Raw genomic sequence first — 21,473 nt, forward strand, 5'->3', positions numbered from 1 at the left:
TATCAAAATAATAATAAAATTAAATTAAAAGCCAGCTACAGTGGTGCACACCTGTAATCCCAGCAGTTTCCAGGAGGATGAGGTAGGAGGATGGCAATTTCAAAACCTGCCTCAGCAATTTAGCAAGGATCTAAGCAACTCAGCAGACCTGTCTCTATATAAAACATTGCTTTAAAATGGCTGGGGATATGGCTCAGTGGTTAAGCTCCCCCTGGGTTTACTCTCTGGTACCAAAATAAATTTATTAAGTTAAATTTTTAAAGGATTGGGAACCAGGCATGGTGGTGCATGTCTTTAATACTGGTGTGTGCCACAGGTGTGTGCCATCACACTTGGCAAGACTTCTTTTTTTAGCTGGGTGCTGTGACACTGGTTCAAGAGATTGATACAGGAGGATTGCAAGTTTAAGGCCAGCCTCAGCAATTTAGCAAGGGCTTAAACAACTTAGTGAGACCCTGTTTCAAAATTTAAAATAACATAAGGGCTGCCACGCTTGGTGGTGCACACTTATAATCCTAGCAGCTCACGAGGCTGAGACAGGAGGATCAGGAGTTCAAAGCCAACCTCAGCAATGGCAAGGCACTAAACAATTCAGTGAGATCCTGTCTCTAAATAAAATACACAATAGGGCTGGGGATGTGGCTTAGAGGTGGAGTGCCCCTGAGTTCAATCCCTGTTACCAAAACAAACAAATAAATAAAATAACATAAAGGTTGGATATGTAGTTCAGTGCTTAAACTCCCTTGAATTCAACCCACAGTACCTTCCCCACAAAAAAGACAAATAAATTACTGAAAAAATTAAATGTCAGCCAACTTGCATAACAGTTCTTCAAAAATTAAAAGAAGAAGCTGGGAGCCATGGTGCACATCTGTAATCCCAGTGGCTCAGGAAGCTGAGACAGGAGCATTGGGAGTTTAAAGCCATCCAGAGCAAAAGCAAGGCACTTAGAAACTCAGTGAGACCCTGTCTCCAAATAAAACACAAAATAGGGCTGGGGATGTGGCTCAGTGGTCAAGTGCCCCTGAGTTTAATCCCAGGTACCTCCACCCCAAAAAAGAAGGGACTGTGGATATAGCCCAGTTGGTAGAGTGCTTGCTTCACATGCAGAAGGCTCTGGTTTAAATCCCCACCTATAAGGTCCTTATTTAGCATCTGAATAGCCATCTTAAATGACAGCCATCATTTTAAGGAAAAAGTTTCCCTTTCCTACTCAAGGGCGTTTCTGAGAAAGGCTCACCACTCCCTCATACCAAACAAACTCTTAACGACCGCCCTCTGGCTCTGATTCCTGAGCCTGCCCCATAAAAGTCCCGGGAACCCAAGCCTGTTTTGCCTCTCTCCTACAGAGAGATGGTCTTTATCAGCTCTGACAAATAAACTGTTGTTTGTACCTCTGGCTGGTCCTGGTCTTTCATTTCTCACATACCCATCTCTTGTTTCTTGCTTTCCCTTCACCAGCACCACAAAAAAAAAAAAAAAAAAAGAAAAGAAGATGAAGACATTCTCAAATAAACATAATTGTTTCTAGTACCCATGCTCAACAAGAAATGCTATGAGTTTTGGGGGCAGAAATGAAAGGACACTAGATAGTAATGCAAAATTATACAAGGATGCATGAGACACTGGATTGGCATTGGCACCACAAAAGAAAAAAAAAGGAAAGAAAAAGAAAAAAATGTATGAAAAAATAAGAAACACTATGCTGGACACAGCGGCGTACTCCTGTAATTTCAGCAGCTCAGGAGACTGAGGCAGGGGGATTGGGAGTTCAAAGCCAGCTTCAGCAACATAGCAAGTCCCTAAGCAACTCAGTGAGACCCTGTCTCTAAATAAAATACAAACTGGGTTGGGGAAGTGGCTTAGTGATCAAGTGCCTCTGAGTTCAATTCCCAGTACACACACACACACACAGAAGATGATAATTAATTATTATGTTGATTTTTTGTGTGGTACTGGAGATTGAAGTCAAGGCCATCTGCATGCTAGGCAGGGTCTCAAACACTGAGATACATCCCCAACTTTTTTATTTTGAGACAGGATCTCCATAAATTGCTAGGATGGCCTTGAATTTGAGATCTTCCTGCCTCAGTCTCTGGGATGACAGGCATGGGCCACTGTACGCAGTTAATATTAGGTTACTAAATAACAATAAAATAAAATTTTTAAAGAAACAGGATCTTGCTATATTGCCCAGGTTGGTCCCAAACGCTTGGAACTATAGGCTTGCGCTGCTGGGGCCTATTCCTAAAGATAACTTTTTGGGGGGTATTGGGGATTTAACTCAGAGGTAATGGCAATGAACCAGTAAGCCACATCTCCAGTGCTTTTTATTTTTTTATTCTGAGACAAGATCTCACTAAGTTGCTTAGGGTCTCACTAAATTACACAGACTGGAGTTGAACTTGCAATTCTCCTGACTCAGACTCCCTAGAGACTAAGATTACAGGTATGCATCACTGCACCTGGCTCTAAAGATTATTTTTTAAGGAAGCAAGTCTAGATGTATAGATATGAAGTGATTTCCTGGTTATATTCTCTTTTTAAAATTTTTTTTTTAGTTGTAGGTGGACACAATGCCTTTATTTTTATTTATTTATTTTTATGTGGTGTTGAGGATCAAACCCAGTGCCTCATCTGCACTAGGTAGGTGCTCTACCACTGAGCCACAAACCCAATCTCCCTGGTTATGTTCTTAAATGAAAAAGCAAAACCAGGCAGAGTGCCTATAATCCCAGCCACTCAGGCTGAGGCAAGAGAATCACAAATTCGTGGCTAGCTTGGGCAATTTGGTAAGAACCTGTCTCAAAAAACAAAAAGGGTTAGGTATGTAGCTCAGAGGTAGAGCACTTGCCTGGCATGTGTAAGGCCTTGGATTCAATCTCCAGCACTGCAAACAAAGAAATTAGACAAACCTAAGAGAATGGATTGATACTTCAAATAATCATAGTTGTTTTTCATACTGCTGATTTAACCCAGAGCCTATTGAAGGTTAGGCAAGGGCTCTACCACTGAGGTATAACCAAACTCCAGGGAAAAATAGAATCTTTAACAGTAAATCAAACAAACTTCATCAGGTAGCTCCAAACCAAATAAGGAGTTCAATTAATGAAGCTGTATTGAAGTAGACTGAAGTTGGGGGCCTCTCTGAATCAAGAACAACTTCCTCAAGCTGAGAGTGGAGGCTGAAGGGCTGTCCCTATTGGGTGTGTGGGAGACTCCCCCTTCTCAGAGAAGAACACCATAGAATCCCTTACCCCTCCCCCTCCTCTCCAAAGGGCGCCAAACCAAGAGTACCAAATTCAAAGGTTTCCTCCACCAATTCCCACACTCTGCCAATCAGCACCCGCCACATCCCCTATGCAACCCTTCTTAATCCAAAGCTTGTGAGCACAGGCTCTCTTCTCTCTTCTCTCTGTCCTCTGCCCTCTGCCCTCTGCCCTCTGCCCTCTTCCTCTCTGCCCTCTTCCTCTTCTTTCTCTCCTCTCTCTTTCTGTTCTCCTCTTCTCTCTCTGCTCTCTGCCTCTCCTTCGGGCAGCCCCCTAATAAAATCTCTTGGTTGAATCTCCATCTAGGGTGAGTCACTCGCCTTTTAGTCCCCACCTCAAGTATAAATGGAAACCAAGGAAGCTTAGTGGAGATTGTCCCCTGCCCAGGCCTATCTAGCAGAGGCTAACTGAATCTACATATGTATATCACCTGGTTTTTGTTCCTATAAATTGTAACTGCTTCTGTAGGTCCAACAGAAAGAATATAGCTCCTTCTCCCAGGGTTGGTCAAACTGCATCAAATTCGTTTTTCCTGCTAGGTGCAGTGGCACACACCTGTAATCTTAGCAACTCAGCAGGCTGAATCAGGAGGATCCTGAGTTCAAGGCCAGCCTCTGCAACTAAGGGAGACCCTATCTTTAAATAAAATACAAAAAACGGGGGGGGGGGGGCTGAGGATGTAGTGCGCGCACACTCACACATACACACACAAATAATTTTCCCATCTTTTTCATATTTCTTATGCAGGTGAGCATCTGAATCCAGCCAGCTAGGATCCAGACAGTGTTCCTGGGCTGAGCTGATGGTAACAGTATTGTTTAAATAGTCTGAACTTGAGACAATTTTATAATTAAGGTGTTTAACTATACTTGCCAAATTTTCTAAACTTTCAAAAACACTTACTAATAGAAATACAGGAGGGCTGGGGCGGTAGCTCAGTGGCAGAGTGCTTGCCTAGCATTCGAGAGGTACTGTTTTATTTTGTATTTTCTTTAGAGACAAGGTCTCACTGAGTTGCTTAGCACCTCACTTTTGCTGAGGCTGGCTTTGAACTTGAAATCCTCCTGTCTCAACCTTCTGAGCCACTGAGATTACAGGTGTGTGCCACTCATCCCAGCTATGCTGGAATTTTGTTAAAATCTGAGATACAGTTTTCATTGTCTTTTACTTGTCTTCAGATGCTGTTAGGCTTCAATGTTGGCCAGGAACCAAGACTAAGTATTCTTTGTGCTTCTGGTTTGAGTCTTTCCAAGTAGAATGAAAAAAAAATCCTAATTCAAAGAAGTGAGGAGTCGGGCACGGTGAGGCACACCTGTATTCCCCATGGCTAAGGAGGCTCATGCAAGATGATTACAAGTTCAAAGCCAGCCTCAGCAATTTAATGAGGCCCTAAGCATTTTTGAGACCTTGCCTCGAATGAAAAAATAAAAAATGGTTGGGAATGTGGCCCAGTGTTTAAGAGCCTCTGGGTTCAAACTCTGGTACAAAAAATAAAAGGGGGGAAAGCTGGGGAGCCAAGCCCAGTGGCTAATGTCTATAATCCCAGCAGCTCAGGAGGCTGAGGCAGGAGGATCACAAATGCCAGGTCAGCCTCTGCAATTTAGTGGGGCTCTAATCAATTTAGTGAGACTCTGTCATTCAACCCCCAGTACAAAAAACAAACAAACAGGGCTGGGGTTGTGACTCAGAGGTAGAGCACTTACCTAGCATGCGTGAGCCACTGGGTTGGATCTTCAGCACCACATAAAAATAAAATAAAGATGTTGTGTCCATCTACAATTAAAAAATAAATGTTTTTAAACAAACAAACCAAAAACCCCATAAGAAAACCCCATGTCTCCCACCCCCCCCCCAAAAAAAAGGAGAAAAAAGAAATTTCAAATACCATGTAACTATTTGGGTATGACTCAGGATTCAAATGATTCAGACTTCAGATTCTTAAGTACTGAAATGATGCTATACCAATAAAAAAAATACTTGTTTTGGCATTTAAGTCTTTAAAATATCTATCCTTTGAGGTAATCATCTTTTACAAATTCAATCCCATCACAGAAGCCTGCCCTCCTACCCCAAGAACATGATCACACCCTTTGCTGTACCCACATGTTTTTCCACTAGCCATAGAATTGCATTTGCTCTTAGTTTTTGATTGTTTTTATTTGCTTTTGTGCCAGGGCCTGAGCTACATTCCCAGCACAGGCTTGCATTTGTTTTACATGTTTGTCTCTACCACAAGACAGCAAGCAAATGAAGAGTGAAGCCCATTTTTTTCTTCTTTGTTCAATTGGTGAATATTTGCTAAGCATGTACTATGTAGGAATGTGAGCTTGAGAAGAAGATTTACATTAAACAGGGATGAGAAAAGGGGAGGGGAGGGGAGGGGAGGGGAGGGGAGGGGGGATAGTAGAGAATAGGACAGACAGCAGAATACATCAGACACTAGAAAGGCAATATGTCAATCAATGGAAGGGTAACTGATGTGAAACAACAATCTGTATACGGGGTAAAGTTGGGAGTTCATAACCCACTTGAATCAAACTGTGAAAAATGATGTATTAAGAACTATGTAATGTTTTGAACGACCAACAATAAAAAAAAAAAAAAAAAAAAAAAAATAAGCTTAGAAAGATGAGTAGGATAATGCCTCTGTCTTAAAGAGCTTAAAGTTTCATGTGCATAGGACAGTTACAAGAGTAACAGAAATTAGCATATACTGAAAAATAGGAAGTAAATGGAACTCAAAATGGCAAGTCAGGAAAGCTCCCCAGAAGTTATGTTTGCAGGGGGAAGTTTGTGTTTGAACCAGGAGAAAGCATTTCATTTATTTATTTGAAGAATATAAAAAGAACTTCAGATCCAAAGTTCTATAGCTACATTTTCTAACCAAAGAGCCATAGCCAGGCATTGTAAACTGGAAGATTCAGACCAAATGGATCATTTCTGAGCCTGGATATTGGGTGGAGTCAATAGCTATAGTCATCTTAATGATTTTTTTTCCAGCTGGAAGTGATTACTTGCAAAGCATTCATTGGAATATTACTAATCATCACACTGATTGTGCAGGCAGGGTTTAGCTAAATGTCCTTAAAGTATCACCCAAAAGAGCCCAACGGCCATTTCTCAGCATTTCCACCATGAGTCATACTCTTTCCAGCTGTCTGTACTCTTATTTTCAGGACCCACATGAAAGATCAAGCATTAAGTGGTGTCAGTGAGGATGTAACAACTATGTTTGTGGCCAAGGCATTAGTATATATGTATGTATGTATGTATGTGTAAATACTTGGGAATTGAACCTAGAGGCACTCTACCACTGAGCTTCATCCCTAGACCTTTTTTTTTTTTTTTAAATTTTAGACAGGGTCTCAATAAGTTCCTTATGGCCTTGCTAAATTTGCTGAGGCTGGCCTCCAATTTGTGATACTCACGCCTCAGCCTCTTCAATTCCTGGAATTACAGGTGTACATCACCACACCAAGCCCATATTAACTATTTTTAAGTGTACATTTCTATAGTATTAAGTTTATTCACATTGTTGTGCAACAAATTTCCAGAAATCAACTTCTTTTTTGGTGGTGCTGTGGACTGAACCCAGGGCCTTGAGCTAACACCCCCAGCCCAGAACTATTTTCATCTTGTAAAACTGAAACTCTATACCCACAAAAACCTTGTGTGTGTGTGTGTGTGTATGTGTGTGTGTGTGTGTATGAGAGAGAGAGAGAGACTGGCTTATTTCATCTAATATTACATCCTCAAAGTTCAATCATGATGCATTATGTATTGGAACTTTCTTCCTTTTTTAAATATTTATTTTTTTAGTTTTAGGTGGATACAACATCTTTATTTTATTTTTTTTTAAATATTTATTTTTTAATTGTAGTTGGAAACAATACCTTTATTTTATTTATTTTTATGTGGTGCCGAGGATTGAACCCACAGCCTCGCACTTGCTAGGAGAGTGCTCTACCACTGAGCCACAACTCCAGCTCCTCTTTATTTTATTTTTATGTGGTGCTGAGGATTGAACCCAGTGCCTCATACATGCTAGGTGAGCACTTTACAACTGAGCCACAACCCCAGCCCCTTGTTCCTTTTTTTTTTAAAATAAGATGGGGTCTCCTTAAATTGCCCAGGCTGGTCTCAAGCTCTTGGCCTCAAGTGATCCTCCTGCTACTATGCTAAGCTTCAAACTACCTTCCTTTTTAATGCTGAATAATATTGCATTGTATTATGTATGTTTTGCTTATCCATTAATTTGATGATGGTCATTTAGGTTGCTTCTTCCTTTTGGCAAGTGTGAATAATACTGTTATGAATACAGGTGTACAAATATATCTTCAACTCCCTGCTTTTGATGTTTTTATATATTCTTTCTTTGATGTTTGTTTGTGTGTGTGGTACTGGCAACTGAACCCAGAGTCTTGCCCATGTTAGACAAGCACTCTGCCACTGATCTACATTCCCAGACCCTTTTGTATCATTTTGAGACAGGAGTTCCCTAAATTACCAATGCTAGCCTTGAATTTGTGATCCCTGCTTCAGCCTCTGGAGTAAGTGAGATTACAGGCTTGTGCCATCATGCACATGAAAGGAAAGTGAGGAACCAGGAGATGGGCGAGTAAGAAGTGAAAGACAGAGACAAGGCAAAGATACACCTGAGAGTTCGTTTGTCAGAGTTGACAAATAAAGGCCATCTTTCCATAGACAGAGACAAAACAGGCTTGGGGTTTGGGACTTTTATGGGGCAGGCTCAGGGATTAGAGCTGGGCGGGTCCTAATGGAGGTGGTTAAGCATGGGATTGGTATGAGGGAAAGGTGGGAAAAAAATGGGAAGTGAAAGGTCAGGTTGGTATGAAGGAGTGGTGAGCCTTTCTCAGAAAGGCTCTTAGGCAGGAAAGTGAAATTTTTCTTAAAATGGCAGCTGACATTTAAGATGGCTATCTAGATGCTAAGCAAGGACCTTACATTCTCCCCTTTTTTGTTTGTTATTGGGCCCCTGAGGGACAGGGGCGTAGAACAATCTTCTGTAGCTTCTTCCTGCTGGGAAGGGGTGGTGTCTGGACTTTGTTAGGGGCATTGGGTGTCATTGAGGCAATGGTGATGGTCAAGGGGTACTGGGCAATGCTGACTCTGGATGGCCCAATTTTGGAGAGGGGTTGGAAGTTCTATAACAGAAGCTGGTTTCTTTGAATCTAATCTTGAATAAATCTAATGACACGGGGGCAAGCATTAGCAAAAGGCCTATGACAAGGAGAGACGTCAGGAAAGGAAGTGTCCACTGGAGAAGGGGGTTACTTAGCTGCCATCCTTCAGTTCCAATGGCAGTGGGAAGCTTTGAGGCCTGAAGGAGATCAGAGATAAAGGGGGCATTAGTAATTGAAGTTCCCTTGGTGGCAAGGAATCCACACTCCTTCCAAATAGCAGAGTGGAAGAGAAGTGTGTGGAAAGCATATTTAGAGTAAGTATAGACATTGAGGGAGGCTCCCTTTGCCAACTTGAAGGCTCTGGAAGGGCAACAAGTTCAGCCTGCTGATTGGATGTATTATTGGGGAGGGGAGCCAATTCCACAACTGAGGTTAGAGAGACTATAGCATACCCTACCCAATGAACTCCCTCCTGAAGGAAGGAGAAACCATCTGTGAACCATGTGTATGTTGCCTGGAGCAAGGGGCCTTTGGATCAGAAGCCAAATGGAGTGGAACTAAGTGGGCCAGGAGGCAGCTGAGAGGTGAGTCAGATGGGATTTGGGAGTTCCCCATGGCTAGTTGGAGTCTGGGACTGAGAGAAGGGAGTCACCCGCTACTTCCCTAGTCCTGCCTGGGTTTTGCCAAGAGAATGTTGGTTGCCTGGCCAGGGCTTTCATGAGCTCTGCTGAGGAGCTAAGAACCAAGACCTGAGAGTGAACTCTCCAAGGGGAAGGGGTTAGGAGTTCCCCATGGCGAGTTGGAACCAACTCACCAAGGAGAATGGGTGAGAAAGAATCTTGTTGCTGGACCAAGATCTAAGTTCTAGAGAGGAGGCTTGTCATTGCCATCTCTAGACTTGTGAAGAGGAGGGGAGGGGAAGGGCTAAGTCATTTACCCAAATGAGGCTGGAGTGAGGTTGAAGAAGAACACTAGGTGAATGGAAGAATGTATGTGGTAATTGTCCTGGGCCCTCAAGCCAGGATCTCAATGCAATTCTAATCCCAAGAGGGGAGAGCAAAGAGGATGGGAGAATGTGCCGGAGTCACTGGCTTCAATGAAAGAAAAGTGGCGCAGGACTAATCACACACACCCTGAGGTAAGAAGTGGGTTTATTGTCAGGAGCCTGACAAGGCAAAAGAGAGGGACAGCAGCAGCAAGGAGGGAGAGCAGGGATTGTGATTGGACCAGAATATGGAGGGGGTTTTTGAGATGGATGTGAACGGGCTTGTGGAGTGAAGCAATAGGACTTGAAACGTCCCATTCAGTAGGGTCCACCTCAGAAGGGAGTAATGGGAAGGCACTGGTAGTTGAAATAGGGGATGGTCCTAAGGTAAGGGTGAGGACCAAGGGAGCGGCAGGCAAGACTGGATGGAAGCATATATGAGGAGAAAAGGAAAGTGTAGCCCCCAACTTTGTAAGGATGTCCTTTCCCATAAGGGGAACAGGGCACTGTGGAATGACCAAAAAGTAGTGGGTGGGCTGGGGATGTGGCTCAAGCGGTAGCGTGCTCGCCTGGCATGCGTGCGGCCCGGGTTCGATCCTCAGCACTACATACCAACAAAGATGTTGTGTCTGCCGAGAACTAAAAAATAAATATTAAAAATTCTCTCTCTCTCTCTCTCTCTCTCTCTCTCTCTCTCTCTCTCTCTCTCTCTCCTCTCTCACTCTATCTTAAAAAAAAAAGTAGTGGGTAAAATTAGAGAGCCAAAAGCGCAAACAAGGCTAGGTGTCTGTAAGGGTTGGTAGTAGGCCTCCAGATCTCCTTGAGGACTGAATATGTAGCCCTGGTGTCTAGAAAGGAGACAGATCTACCTGAAATATGCAGAGTTACCCTGGGTTCCCGTGGAAAGAAGGTAGTGGTCAGGTGATGGGAACCTGGGCTGCATCAGTCCTCTACAGCCAATCCTAAGAGTTGGAAAGGGGAACCAGAAGGGCTGGATGGCTGGAGGCACTATGGGATCAGGGACAGTCAACAGTCCAGTGTCCCTCCTGATGGCATTTAGGACAAGGGCCCAGAGGCTTGAGAAGCTTGGGACATGACCCAATGACCCATCTGACTACATTTAAAACAGGGTTTGGGCAGTCCCAGTGGAACCAGGGACAGATGCTGAGTCCAACAGATGGCTTGAGTGAGCATTTGATATTTCTGCTTCTGGGCCTTCTCATCTCTTTCATTATAAACTTTAAAGGCCACTCTCAGAACCTCAGCTTGGGGAGTTAGGGGCTCCCTTTTGAGGCACCTTAGTTTGGCCTTAATATTGGAGAAACTCTGTGAGAAAAAGTAGGTCATTAGTAGTTGTCTCCCATCTAGAGTCTCAGGGTCCAGATTGTTTTTTTTTAAAATCTTTTATTTTTTTAAAGAGAGCGAGATGAGAGAGCGAGATGAGAGAGAGAGAGAGAGAGAGAGAGAGAGAGAGAGAGAGAGAGAGAGAGAGAGAGATAATTTTAATATTTATTTTTTAGTTTTCGGTAGACACAACATCTTTTTGTTTGTACGTGGTGCTGAGGATCGAACCCGGGTCGCACGCATGCCAGGCGAGCACACTACCGCTCGAGCCACATCCCCAGCCCCCGGATTAGTATATTGTAATAAAGCCTTGGTCAGGTGATCTAAAAATGATGAACGGTTTTTGTTTTTATCTCAGATGACTTCCTGGAGCTTTTCATAGTTGATAGCCTTATGAGCTGCCTTTCTAAGTCCTGCCATGAGGCAAGTAATGAATTGGTTTCTACTAGTTACTCTTCCAGGTGAATTATAATCCCAGTTGGAGTTTTGATCAAGAACCACTTCAGTGCCAATCGAATGGGCAGGGGAGGTCTGATGTACCTCATCAGCATAATTTCTAGCTTGCTCCCAAACTCGCCTGTGCTCCTTGTGCAGGAGGGTGTTAGACAAGATCATATGGACATTGTGGAAGGTCAAATCATATGATTGAGTCAGATATTGAAACTCTTTGACATATGTGGTAGGGCTTGAAGTATAGAACCCAAGCTGCTTTTCTATCTGTGAAAGATCTGACAAAGAGAAAAGTCACATGAACCCAGATTACACCATCTACCCCAGCTACCTCACTTAGAGGATACAGACATGCAGGTTGGGCAGCGGCAGCCCATGAGTGTGTGGCAGGAGGAGAGAAGGGTGGAGGGGCCAAGGGGACAGTTGCTGTGGTGGCTTCATCAGAAAGAGAATTGTGGCATGGCGGGAGCTCATCTGCTGGGTTGAAGGAGGAGGATTCCTGGGTAGGATTTTCTGACCCTTTGGAAGCAGGTGTAGGGGAGATGAGAGCTAAGAGGACTTGTGCAGTAGAGCAAGAGTTGCAGAGAGAGGGCTGAGAACGTAGAGAGAAGAAAGCCTGAACATATGATATCTCTTTCCATTTTCCTGAGTGCTCATAATAGTTGAAAAGATCCCTGATAATATTGGGATCTAGAGTGCAGTTAAGTGGCTATTTAGAGTCCAAAGGATATTGAGGCCAGATCTGATTGCACAAATGGATAAGTTTTGGGGGTTTAGGTCCTGGGTAAGAGAGACTCTAGGTTAGCCAGGAGGCAGCCTAGAGGACTATGGGAGGGAATGGATGAGGAGCCACCTATGATGAGATTTAGGAGGTGAGATTAGAGGTGGGGCATCCCCCAGTCTCTAGAATCACCCAGTTGAGAGGATGGTTACATTCAGGGGGTCATCACCACCACTTCATAAGCGTAGGGAGGTAGGGCCCTTAGAGGCACTTAGGCACCCAGATGGGACTATATAGGGGTAGAGGCCATAGAGATTAACCCAAGGCCGAGAGGTAGTCTCACCAGGAACAACTCCCAATCACACTCGGTGGTTTTGCTCAAAATCCAGGACCCCCCCTCCAAAAAAAAAAATCACTTAAAGATTTGGTTGGTAGTAGAGATCAGCTGTAGCTGTGAAAGCTATGGCTGGGGGTTCAATTGACCACATAGTAACCCTGGGAGTGCAGGACAATCAACAGTCACTTCCTGGGACCCATAGGTCTTTTAGGTTGACTGGAGACAGGGGTCTTACCTGAAAAGTCTGGTGGTAGGTGAAGAGAGGGAGTTTGGCAGAATGGTGGCCTGGTCCCACAATGAATTCTGATTGTGCCCAAGGATGCTCAGTGACCCTCGAAGTGGGGAGCAGGCACACCGGGGAACCCAATTCCGGGTTTCAGCACCAATGAAAGGAAAGTGAGGAACGGAGAGATGGGTGAGTGAGAAATGAAAGGTCGAGACCAGGCAGAGATACACACAATAAAAAGGCCATCTCTCCATAGATGGAGAGAGACAAAACAGGCTTGGGGTTTGGAACTTTTATGGGGCAGGCTCAGGAATTAGAGCTGGGCAAGTCCTAATATTGTAGGTTAATAGTGGGGTTGGTATGAGGGAGTGGTGAGCCTTTCTCAGAAATGTCCTTGGGCGGGAAAGCAAAAGTTTTCTTAAAATGGTGGCCATCATTTAACATGGCCATCCAGATGCTAAGCAAAGACCTTACACTTAGTTTGGTAAATTTATTTATTTATTTATTTTATATCTTTATTTTGTTTCTATGTAGTGCTGAGAATCGAACCCAGTGCCTCACGCATGCTAGGTGAGCATGTTACCACTTGAGCCACATCCCCAGCCCCAGTAAATTTATTTTTATTTTTAAAGGAACCTCTATACCCTTTTCCATAGCTACTGTACCATTTTACATTCCCATCAACAGTGCACAAAGATTTCAAAATTTCCATATCCTTTCCATCTTTGTTTTGTTAAAATTTCTGTTCTCTTTTTTAAATAAATATTTCAATTGTAGGTGGACACAATACCTTTATTTTTTTTTGTTTTGTTTTGTTTTTATGTGATGCTGAGGTTGGATCTCAGTGCCTCACACATGCTAGACAAGCACTCTACCACTGAGCTACAATGCCAGCCCATTACTTTGTTTTTTTAAAATACTATTTTATTATTGAGACAGGGTCTTGCTAAGTGGCTGAGACTGGCCTTAAGTTTGCAATCCTCCTGCCTTAGCCTCCTCAGTTGCTGGGATTACAGGCACGTGTGACACTATGCCTGGTTTGTTTTTCTGATAGTAACTACCTTAAAAAGTGAGATGGTATCTCAAGATTTTGATTTGTTTTTATGGTGCTGGGGATTGAACCCAGGGCCTTATGCATGCAAGGCAAGCACTCTACCAAATTAGCTATATCCCAGCCCTTAGGGTTTTGATTTGTATTTCCCTTATGGTTAGTGATGGGCACTCATTTATTTATCCGCGCCCCCCCCCCGCCTTTTTTTTTTTTTTTGGTACCAGTGATTGAGCTCAGATGTACTTATCCACTGAGCTACACCCCCAGCCCTTTTTATTTATTTTATGTAATTTAAATATTTATTTTGGTACTGAGGGGTGCTACCACTAAAATACATCCTCAGCCCTTTTTATTTTGAGACAGGGTCTCACTAAGTTGCTGAGGGCCGTGCTAAATTGCTGAACTTTGCCTTGAACTTTTGAGATACTCCTATCTCAGCCTTCCATGTTGCTGGGCTTACAGGGGTGTCATGGCGCCGACCCCAGTCCTTTAATTTTTTTTAAATTTTGAGACAGGGTCTTGCTAAGTTGCTGAGCCTCAAACTTGCTGTCCTCCTGCCTCAGTCTCCTGAAACACTGGGTTTATAAGCATGCGCCAACATACCAGGCTGGCCTTTCTATTTTTTTTGTGTGGGGAGGTTACTGAGAATCAAACCCAGAGGTGCTTTACCATTGAGCTAAATCCCTAGTCCTTTTTAATTTTGAGGCAAGTTCTTGCTAAATTGCTGAGGCTGGCCTTGAATTTATGATCCTCCTGCCTCAGCCTACCTAGTCCCCAGCCTATCTACCTGGGATGACAGCGGTGTGCCATTATACCTTTTGTATTCTTTTTTGGGGTACTGGGGATTGAACTCAGGGGCCCTCCACCACTGAGCTACATCTCAAACCCTATTTTGTATTTTATCAGAGACAGGGTCTCACTGAGTTGCTTAGAGCCTTGCTAAATTGCTGAGGCTGGCTTTGAACTCTGGATCCTCCTTCCTCTGCCTCCCAAGGCACTGGGATTAGAGATGTGCACCACTGCACCTGGCCTGGCATTCATATTTTTAATTCTCTAATTATGTGCAGGAATATTTGAGAACATTGACTTTAAAGGATGTACAAACACGAAATTCTGAAGAGTAATCTGAAGGCCATATTTTTGGCTGGGGATACTGGGGATTGAGCCCAGAAGTGCTTTACCACTAAGCCACATCCCCAGCCCTTTTAATTTTTTTAAAAATTTTCAGACAGGGTCTCACTAAATTGCTTAGGACCTTGCTAAATTGCTGCTGGTGGTCTTGGAAATTCTACCTCAGCCTCTGGAGTCCCTGGGATTACAGGAACATGCCTCCGTGCCCTATTGTTCTTGATTCTCCTTCAGAAATGCCTGGCTCTCTAGGGAAATGTCCCTTTTTTTGTAGTACTGGGGATAAAACCCAGGAGTGCTCCACCACTGAGCTACAACTTCAGTCGCTTTTAATTTATTTGAGACAGGGTCAAATTATTGAGGCTAGTCTTGAACTTGTGATCTTCCTACTTCAGCCTCCAGAGTCCCTGGGATCACAGGCCTGTGCCACTTTGCACAGTGATGGTATCCCCAGCCATTTTTTTTTAATGTGCTGGGGAGAAAACCTCATGCACTCTACCACTGAGTGACATACTCAACCATTTTTTTTTTAATTTTGACACAGGATCTCCCTAAAATTGCCCAGGCTGACCTCAAATTTGAGATCCTCCCTCAGGTGTGGTGGAGCACGCCTGTAATTCCAGTAGATTGGGAGGCTGAGGCTGGAGGATCATGAGTTCAAAGCTAGCCTCAGCAATTTAGGAAGACTGTTTCAAAATAAAAAAGGGCTGGAGATGTTGCTTAGTGGTAACATCTTAGTGGAAGCATCCCAGGGTTCAATCCATGGTACCAAAAAAAACCAAATTGAGATCCTCCTGTCTCAGCCTCCGGAGTTTCTGGGAGGAATTACAAGCTTCTATAGGCACACCCAGCTTGCATCTTTCATTATGACTCTTCTTCAGGCAATCTAGATGTCAGGAAGCAATCAAAGTGGACTAAGGTTTTCAAACTTCCAGGGAATAATTTGCACCTGAAGTGAAATGCAAACTATAGGGAATTTATAGCAAAATGGGAAACCTTTAGTCATTTCCTTTAAATAACCCTTAGTAAGATGCTTTTTCTAAAGCAGGTTTTCTTCAGCAGTGAAAATAAAGGGACTGGGCTGGAGCAGTAGCTCTGTGGCAGAGCACTTGCTTTGCATGTGGGAGGCACGGAGTTCAATCCTTAGCACCACATAAAAATGGAACAAATAAAATATTCTGTCCATCTAACTAAAACAAATGAAAACCGGGCAAAAACCATTTAAACCAAGACCTAATATTAAATATGTTGATTCTAAGTGTATTCTTTTCTCTCTCTCTCTCTTTTTTTTTTTTGATCCTAAGGATTGAACCCAGGGGTGGTCAACTACTGAGCCACATTCCCAGCCCTTTTTTTATATTTTAGAGACAGGGTCTCACTGAGCTTCTAAGTGCCTCATTAAACTGCTGAGGCTGGCTTTGAACTCGAAATCCTCCTGCCTCAGCCTCTGGAGCCACTGGGATTAAAGCATGTGTCACAGCGCCTGGCCAAAGTGTATTCTTAAAAGAAAATTTCAATGTATATTATTATTTTTTTTTTAAAGAGAGAGAGGGGGGGACAGAGAGAGAGAGAGAGAGAATTTTAACATTTATTTATTTTTTCTTAGTTCTTGGCGGACACAACATCCTTGTTGGTATGTGGTGCTGCTGAGGATCGAACCCGGGCCACACGCATGCTAGGCGAGCGCGCTACCGCTTGAGCCACATCCCAGCCCCTCAATGCATATTATTAACTGATTTGTAGTTATAATGATCTCCATTGGCATTTCACAGCTTTTTCAGAAATCTCACTACAGAGCATCCTATATTTCAACTGATTTAATTCAACACCAAATTGGGTATTACATTGTATCTTTCAAATTTAAACACATTTTTAAAATAGTTTACAAAATAGAACAATAGAGCAAGAAAGCACACAGAAATGATTTATTCCAACACATTTCTTAGGATAAAGAAATACATCCAGAAGTTCAAGTGACTTGCCTATGGTCATAGAACTAGACAGAGATAGAACAAAGACTAAAAGTCAGATCTGTTTATTTCTTTTGGTGTTTCTACTCCACATTTGCAAATATATTCTTGTCCAGTCTCATATAACTTGATAATCTGCAAGGGAAACACTTTCAAATCTATTTTTTTTTTTTTTTTTTTTTGCTATCCAAAGAGAATTATCTAGTCAAGGAGTGGTGTCCATGGACAGGGACAAAAAGTAAATCATGTATCGAAAACAACCATTTGTCTACTCATCTTGGATGTTTTTACTAATCTATTGGGTCACATTATAAAGGCCCATGTATGCATTCCTAGAATGTATCTCAGTTGAGAAATATTTAAGGAAATTGTGCTATCAAATGCACTATCACCAAGGAGAATAAAATTCTAAGTTAATTGTAATTTCAAAATGGAATATTCTAATTTTACAATTATTCTTTAGAGTTTTATTTTATTTGGGGACAGATGATTGAACCCTAGGACATTCTACTATTGAACTATATTCCTAGTCCTGTTTTATCTTTTTGAGACAGGGTCTCATTAAATTGCTGAGGCTGGCCTCCAACTTGCAATCTTCCTGCCTCAGCCCCCAGGGTCAGTTTGTGCCACCATGACTGGCTTCCTTTAGTGTTTAAATTGATCCCTCTTTAGCCAGTAATCAAAAACTCAAAATTTAGATTGTAAGAGTTTATTGATATGGTAAAAAAGTAAACAGCCAGACATTTGGTTATTTTTGCCACTATAATGTGTCATTTTAATTTTTTTTACGAGTAAAGTAACAGAATTTATCTTTGAAACACAGAGAATGGAGCTCCTACAAGGGAGGGGCCCCAAGAGGGTTGCCCATGTGTTATTTTAATACTATCTTTAAAATGAATAACAAATTATATTTAAACCATTACTAGAAAAATTAAGAGTCTACTTAAGGCACTTCAGATGAAAGCTAATTTCAAAATTTCCACAAAAGGAACACTACTTTAAGTGTAGCAAATCTGCTTTCCACATATTTTAGACAGAATGCTTTCTCCTTAGAGGAAAATGTGCTCTTAAAGGGAGACAAAAGAAATACAAAAACAAACTGTCATTATTTCAATGACCATGGCAAATTATCTGGAGCAATACAGATTATATGGCAGTAGTATTCCCCTGGACAATCTGTGAAAATTAGGGCAATTTCATACAAGTCTCATAAGAATCACAGCATAAATTTATTTGGCCTGAGACAAGTACAAGAATAGCAGATAAGGAATCCAGAACCACCAATTTACAGGGGAGTAATGAACTAAAAAGTGTTTCCATTAAAGAGTATGGGGGGGGATCATCAGTATCCTCCCACACTCATCAAATCTACTAACAAAATAAAAACAAAAACTCACATGAAGCCTTTCTTCAGAGGCAATTATAGCCATCTCCATTCATGAGACTCTGTAAGTCTTTGTGTGTGTGGCGAGAGGTGGGTGAGGGTAACAGGGATTGAACCCAGGGGTGCTTTACCACTGAGCTACATCCGCAGCCCTTTTTTTTTTTTTTGAGATAAGGTCTCACTAGGTTGTCCAGGCTAGCTTCAAACTTGGCAAACATCCTGCATCAGCTTCTCCAGATGCTGAGACTAGAGGCATGAGTCACTGTGCTCAGCCTGTTACATAAGACTTTTAGACCATGTTAGAGAGTAAATAGCAGGAGGCAGCCACTCTATCTTCTTCTTCTTCTTTTTTTAAAATTAGGGATTGAACTCAGGGGCACTCAACCACCAAGCCACAACCCCAGCCCTATTTTGTATTTTATTTAGAGACAGGGTCTCACTGAGTTGCTTAGCGCCTCGCTATTGCTGAGGCTGGCTTTGAACTTGGCAATACTCCTGTCTCAGCCTCCTGAGCTGCTGGGATTACAGGCGTGTGCCACCGTTCCTGGCTCACAGTATCTTCTTAATGTAATACTGCCATGATTTTGTTAGAATTACAATTCTCAAACTTTCATAATAGTGGCATTTTAGGTTATTCTTCATAAGTATGGGGGGGGTTATAGTTAGATATATAATGATAGTTACAAAAATATAACTTACAGAAATTTAGTTAGCACATATGATTATTTCTACTGTAAAAAAAAAAAGACAAAATTCAAACAAAACCCTTCAAACTAGGAAGTTGTACTCTGTTGTTGTTTTACATTTTTTTTTTTTTTGAGATGGGGACTCACTATCTTGTCCAGGCTGACCTTGAATGTTTGGACTCAAATAATCTTCCCACCTCAGCCCCAGACTGGGACAGGCACATGCTACCACGCTAGCTTTGTTTGTTTATTTAAAGGAGGAGAATAAAGGCTAAAATAATAACAAAAACAGAACAGCTCTCACAAAACAATTTCTACATACAGGCAAGAATTCAATATTTCATAATTTTCTTTTCCCATTCTAAGGGAGCCCTTTTTTCTAAATACAACTGAGCCTATTTTTCTATTAGGTAAAAATGAAATAAATGGACAATTTCTAACCTACAAAAACATTTTAGACCATGTTATAAATTACACAGATTTTTATCACTAAACTATATTGTTATTAGAGATGGACCAGCTTACATAAAACTAGGGAGATAAATCTTAAATCCTTCCAAATACAAGGTAGTTAACACCATACTCATATAGAAATCACGATCCTGTATTTAGAGATACTTTTTAATGTCTACAGCTGTCAAGAAGCATAGATAGCATTGTATTTCAGTAGGAAAGATGCGAGGAAGACTGGTCTTTCTAAAAGCTAGACCTGTATGCTGAAGAATCGTGTTGCATTTTCACTACACCATGTAGCATATACCATTTCTTTTAAATATATACATATTTCTTTCAGTTGTCAATGGACCTTCATTTTATTTACTTAAATGCAGTGCTGAGAATTGAACCCAGTGCCTCACACATGCTAGGTAAGCACTCTACCACTGAGCCACCATCCCAGCCCCATACACATGAATTCTTGACCCAGAAATAAGTGTTGGTAAAATATACACATCCATGCAAATATGGAAAAGCTAAGAATGGCTTCCTGATGCAGATTATCTTTAACAGGCCTCTGTGGGAATACCTGGTCCCAACTTTCATTCCCCATCTTTGAATAAGAGAATATAAAACCAGATGACCAAAAGTAACCAAAAGCAACTAAAGTAGTTTTGAGCTTTCTTCTAATTAAATGAAGTAGTAGTTTTAAAATTTTTATAATGTAATTAATTCTACAAAATTAAAAATTCCACAAAATTCACTTGGAAGAAAAGGTTAAGAGGAGACTAATTTCCAAATACTTCATGATTTTGACAAGAAATTGATTGTTAAGGCACTACACATCTTCTTTGGTTAAATGATTAACTATTTAAATCACTTGAAAACAAGAGGTAATACAGAATACACAAGTTGCATTCTTCTTTTCAAACACACACATTTCTTATTTTTCAATTTCCATTACTGCAGTGTTTACATATCTCTGGAATCCTTCTCAACTCATCAGAAAGCTGAAACAAAAACATATACCAATCTATTAGTCTCTGAAAGAAAAAAAAACTTTACTTCTAACAAATATACAATATGTTGATTTTAGCAGATCAAAGAACATTTTTGGAATTGTATCTGAGTACCAATTACAAAAAGTGAGAAAAAATGAAAGATCAGGTAGTCTTATGACAAAAGAAAATAGACATAACCTCAAGTTCTTCTATTCAGGAGATCCTCAAAAGAAACAATAATTAATAGTTGAAGTAACCTCAGTAATCAATTACTTACCAATTGTTAGAAGTCTCAGCAAAATCACCCTTGCATTTGAATCAGTTTTCTCCAAAGGAGAAGTCATTTATGCGCGCGCATACACACACACACACACACACACACACACACACACACAAGAATAAGCATAAATTTAGACATAAATTTAGACGATTATAAGTAAGAATTGAGGTTTTAGGAGTTTTCTGGTTTAAAAATTAAATAAGTTCACAAAAAAGCTGTGCACAAAGGTACATGCCTGTAAATTCAGCTACTTGGAAGGGTGATGCAGGAGACTACAAGTTTGGGGCCAACCTGAGCAAATCAGTGAGACATCGTCTCAAAATTAAAAAGAAAAAATTAAAGAGCTGAAGTTATAGCTCAGTGGTAGAGAACTCCTGGGCTCAATCCCCAGTACTGTAAAAAAAAAAAAATCGCACAAAAAAGAAAAATACAAGATTAATTGATGTTGTACAATGATCAAAAGCTAACAAAAGCTAATATAAGTCAACTAGGATTTTTTCAAAATTTAAAATTTGGAGTTTAAAAAACCAAATATATGTGAAGAGTAGATGGCGATGTAGCTCAGTCCATAGAATGCTTGCCTAGCATGTAAGAAGCTATGATTTGATCCCCAACACCACCGCAGCCCACACAGAGGAACAAATTTGCATCTTGAAGGATGAATTCATATACTTAAGTGTTTGTAATCTTTTATAAAATAGATAATAGATTTTAAGAAATATAAATTTCATTAACTGACACTCTGATTATAAAAATAACTCACAGGATGCCCCATTATGTAGGTAATATTTCTCTTGCCTATTAATGTAGTGAAATCAAGAACATGCAACCAGAACAATTTTCTCCCTGAGCCTTAGGGATCTCTAGCAACATCTCAAACTGATTAGGACTTTTTTTTCTTTTTATAGAGAAAGTGTCTTGCTATGTTGCCCAGGTTGGCCCCAAATTCTGGGGCTCAAGTGATTATCCTGCCTTAACCCCCACAGTAGCTTGGTCTACAGGCTTGAGCAACTAGGTCCAGCTTGAACAGACCTTCCTAAACACTCATACTCTCAACAAACT

The 21,473-nt window shown here is 41.4% G+C and overlaps 1 protein-coding gene across 1 annotated transcript in view; it reads right to left on the reverse strand.

Moving 5' to 3' along the window:
• Nucleotides 1-16,565: 16,565 nt before the first annotated feature.
• The window catches only part of Magt1 (magnesium transporter 1), a 41,086-nt gene continuing 36,178 nt past the window's right edge, over nucleotides 16,566-21,473 (reverse strand). The window contains exon 10 of the mRNA XM_078034735.1: nucleotides 16,566-20,140. Coding sequence (XP_077890861.1) covers nucleotides 20,125-20,140 — 16 coding nt within the window. The 3' untranslated portion in view covers nucleotides 16,566-20,124. The remainder of the gene's footprint in view (nucleotides 20,141-21,473) is intronic.

Source organism: Ictidomys tridecemlineatus, chromosome X (assembly GCF_052094955.1).
Source record: "Ictidomys tridecemlineatus isolate mIctTri1 chromosome X, mIctTri1.hap1, whole genome shotgun sequence".
Taxonomy (NCBI): domain Eukaryota; kingdom Metazoa; phylum Chordata; class Mammalia; order Rodentia; family Sciuridae; genus Ictidomys; species Ictidomys tridecemlineatus.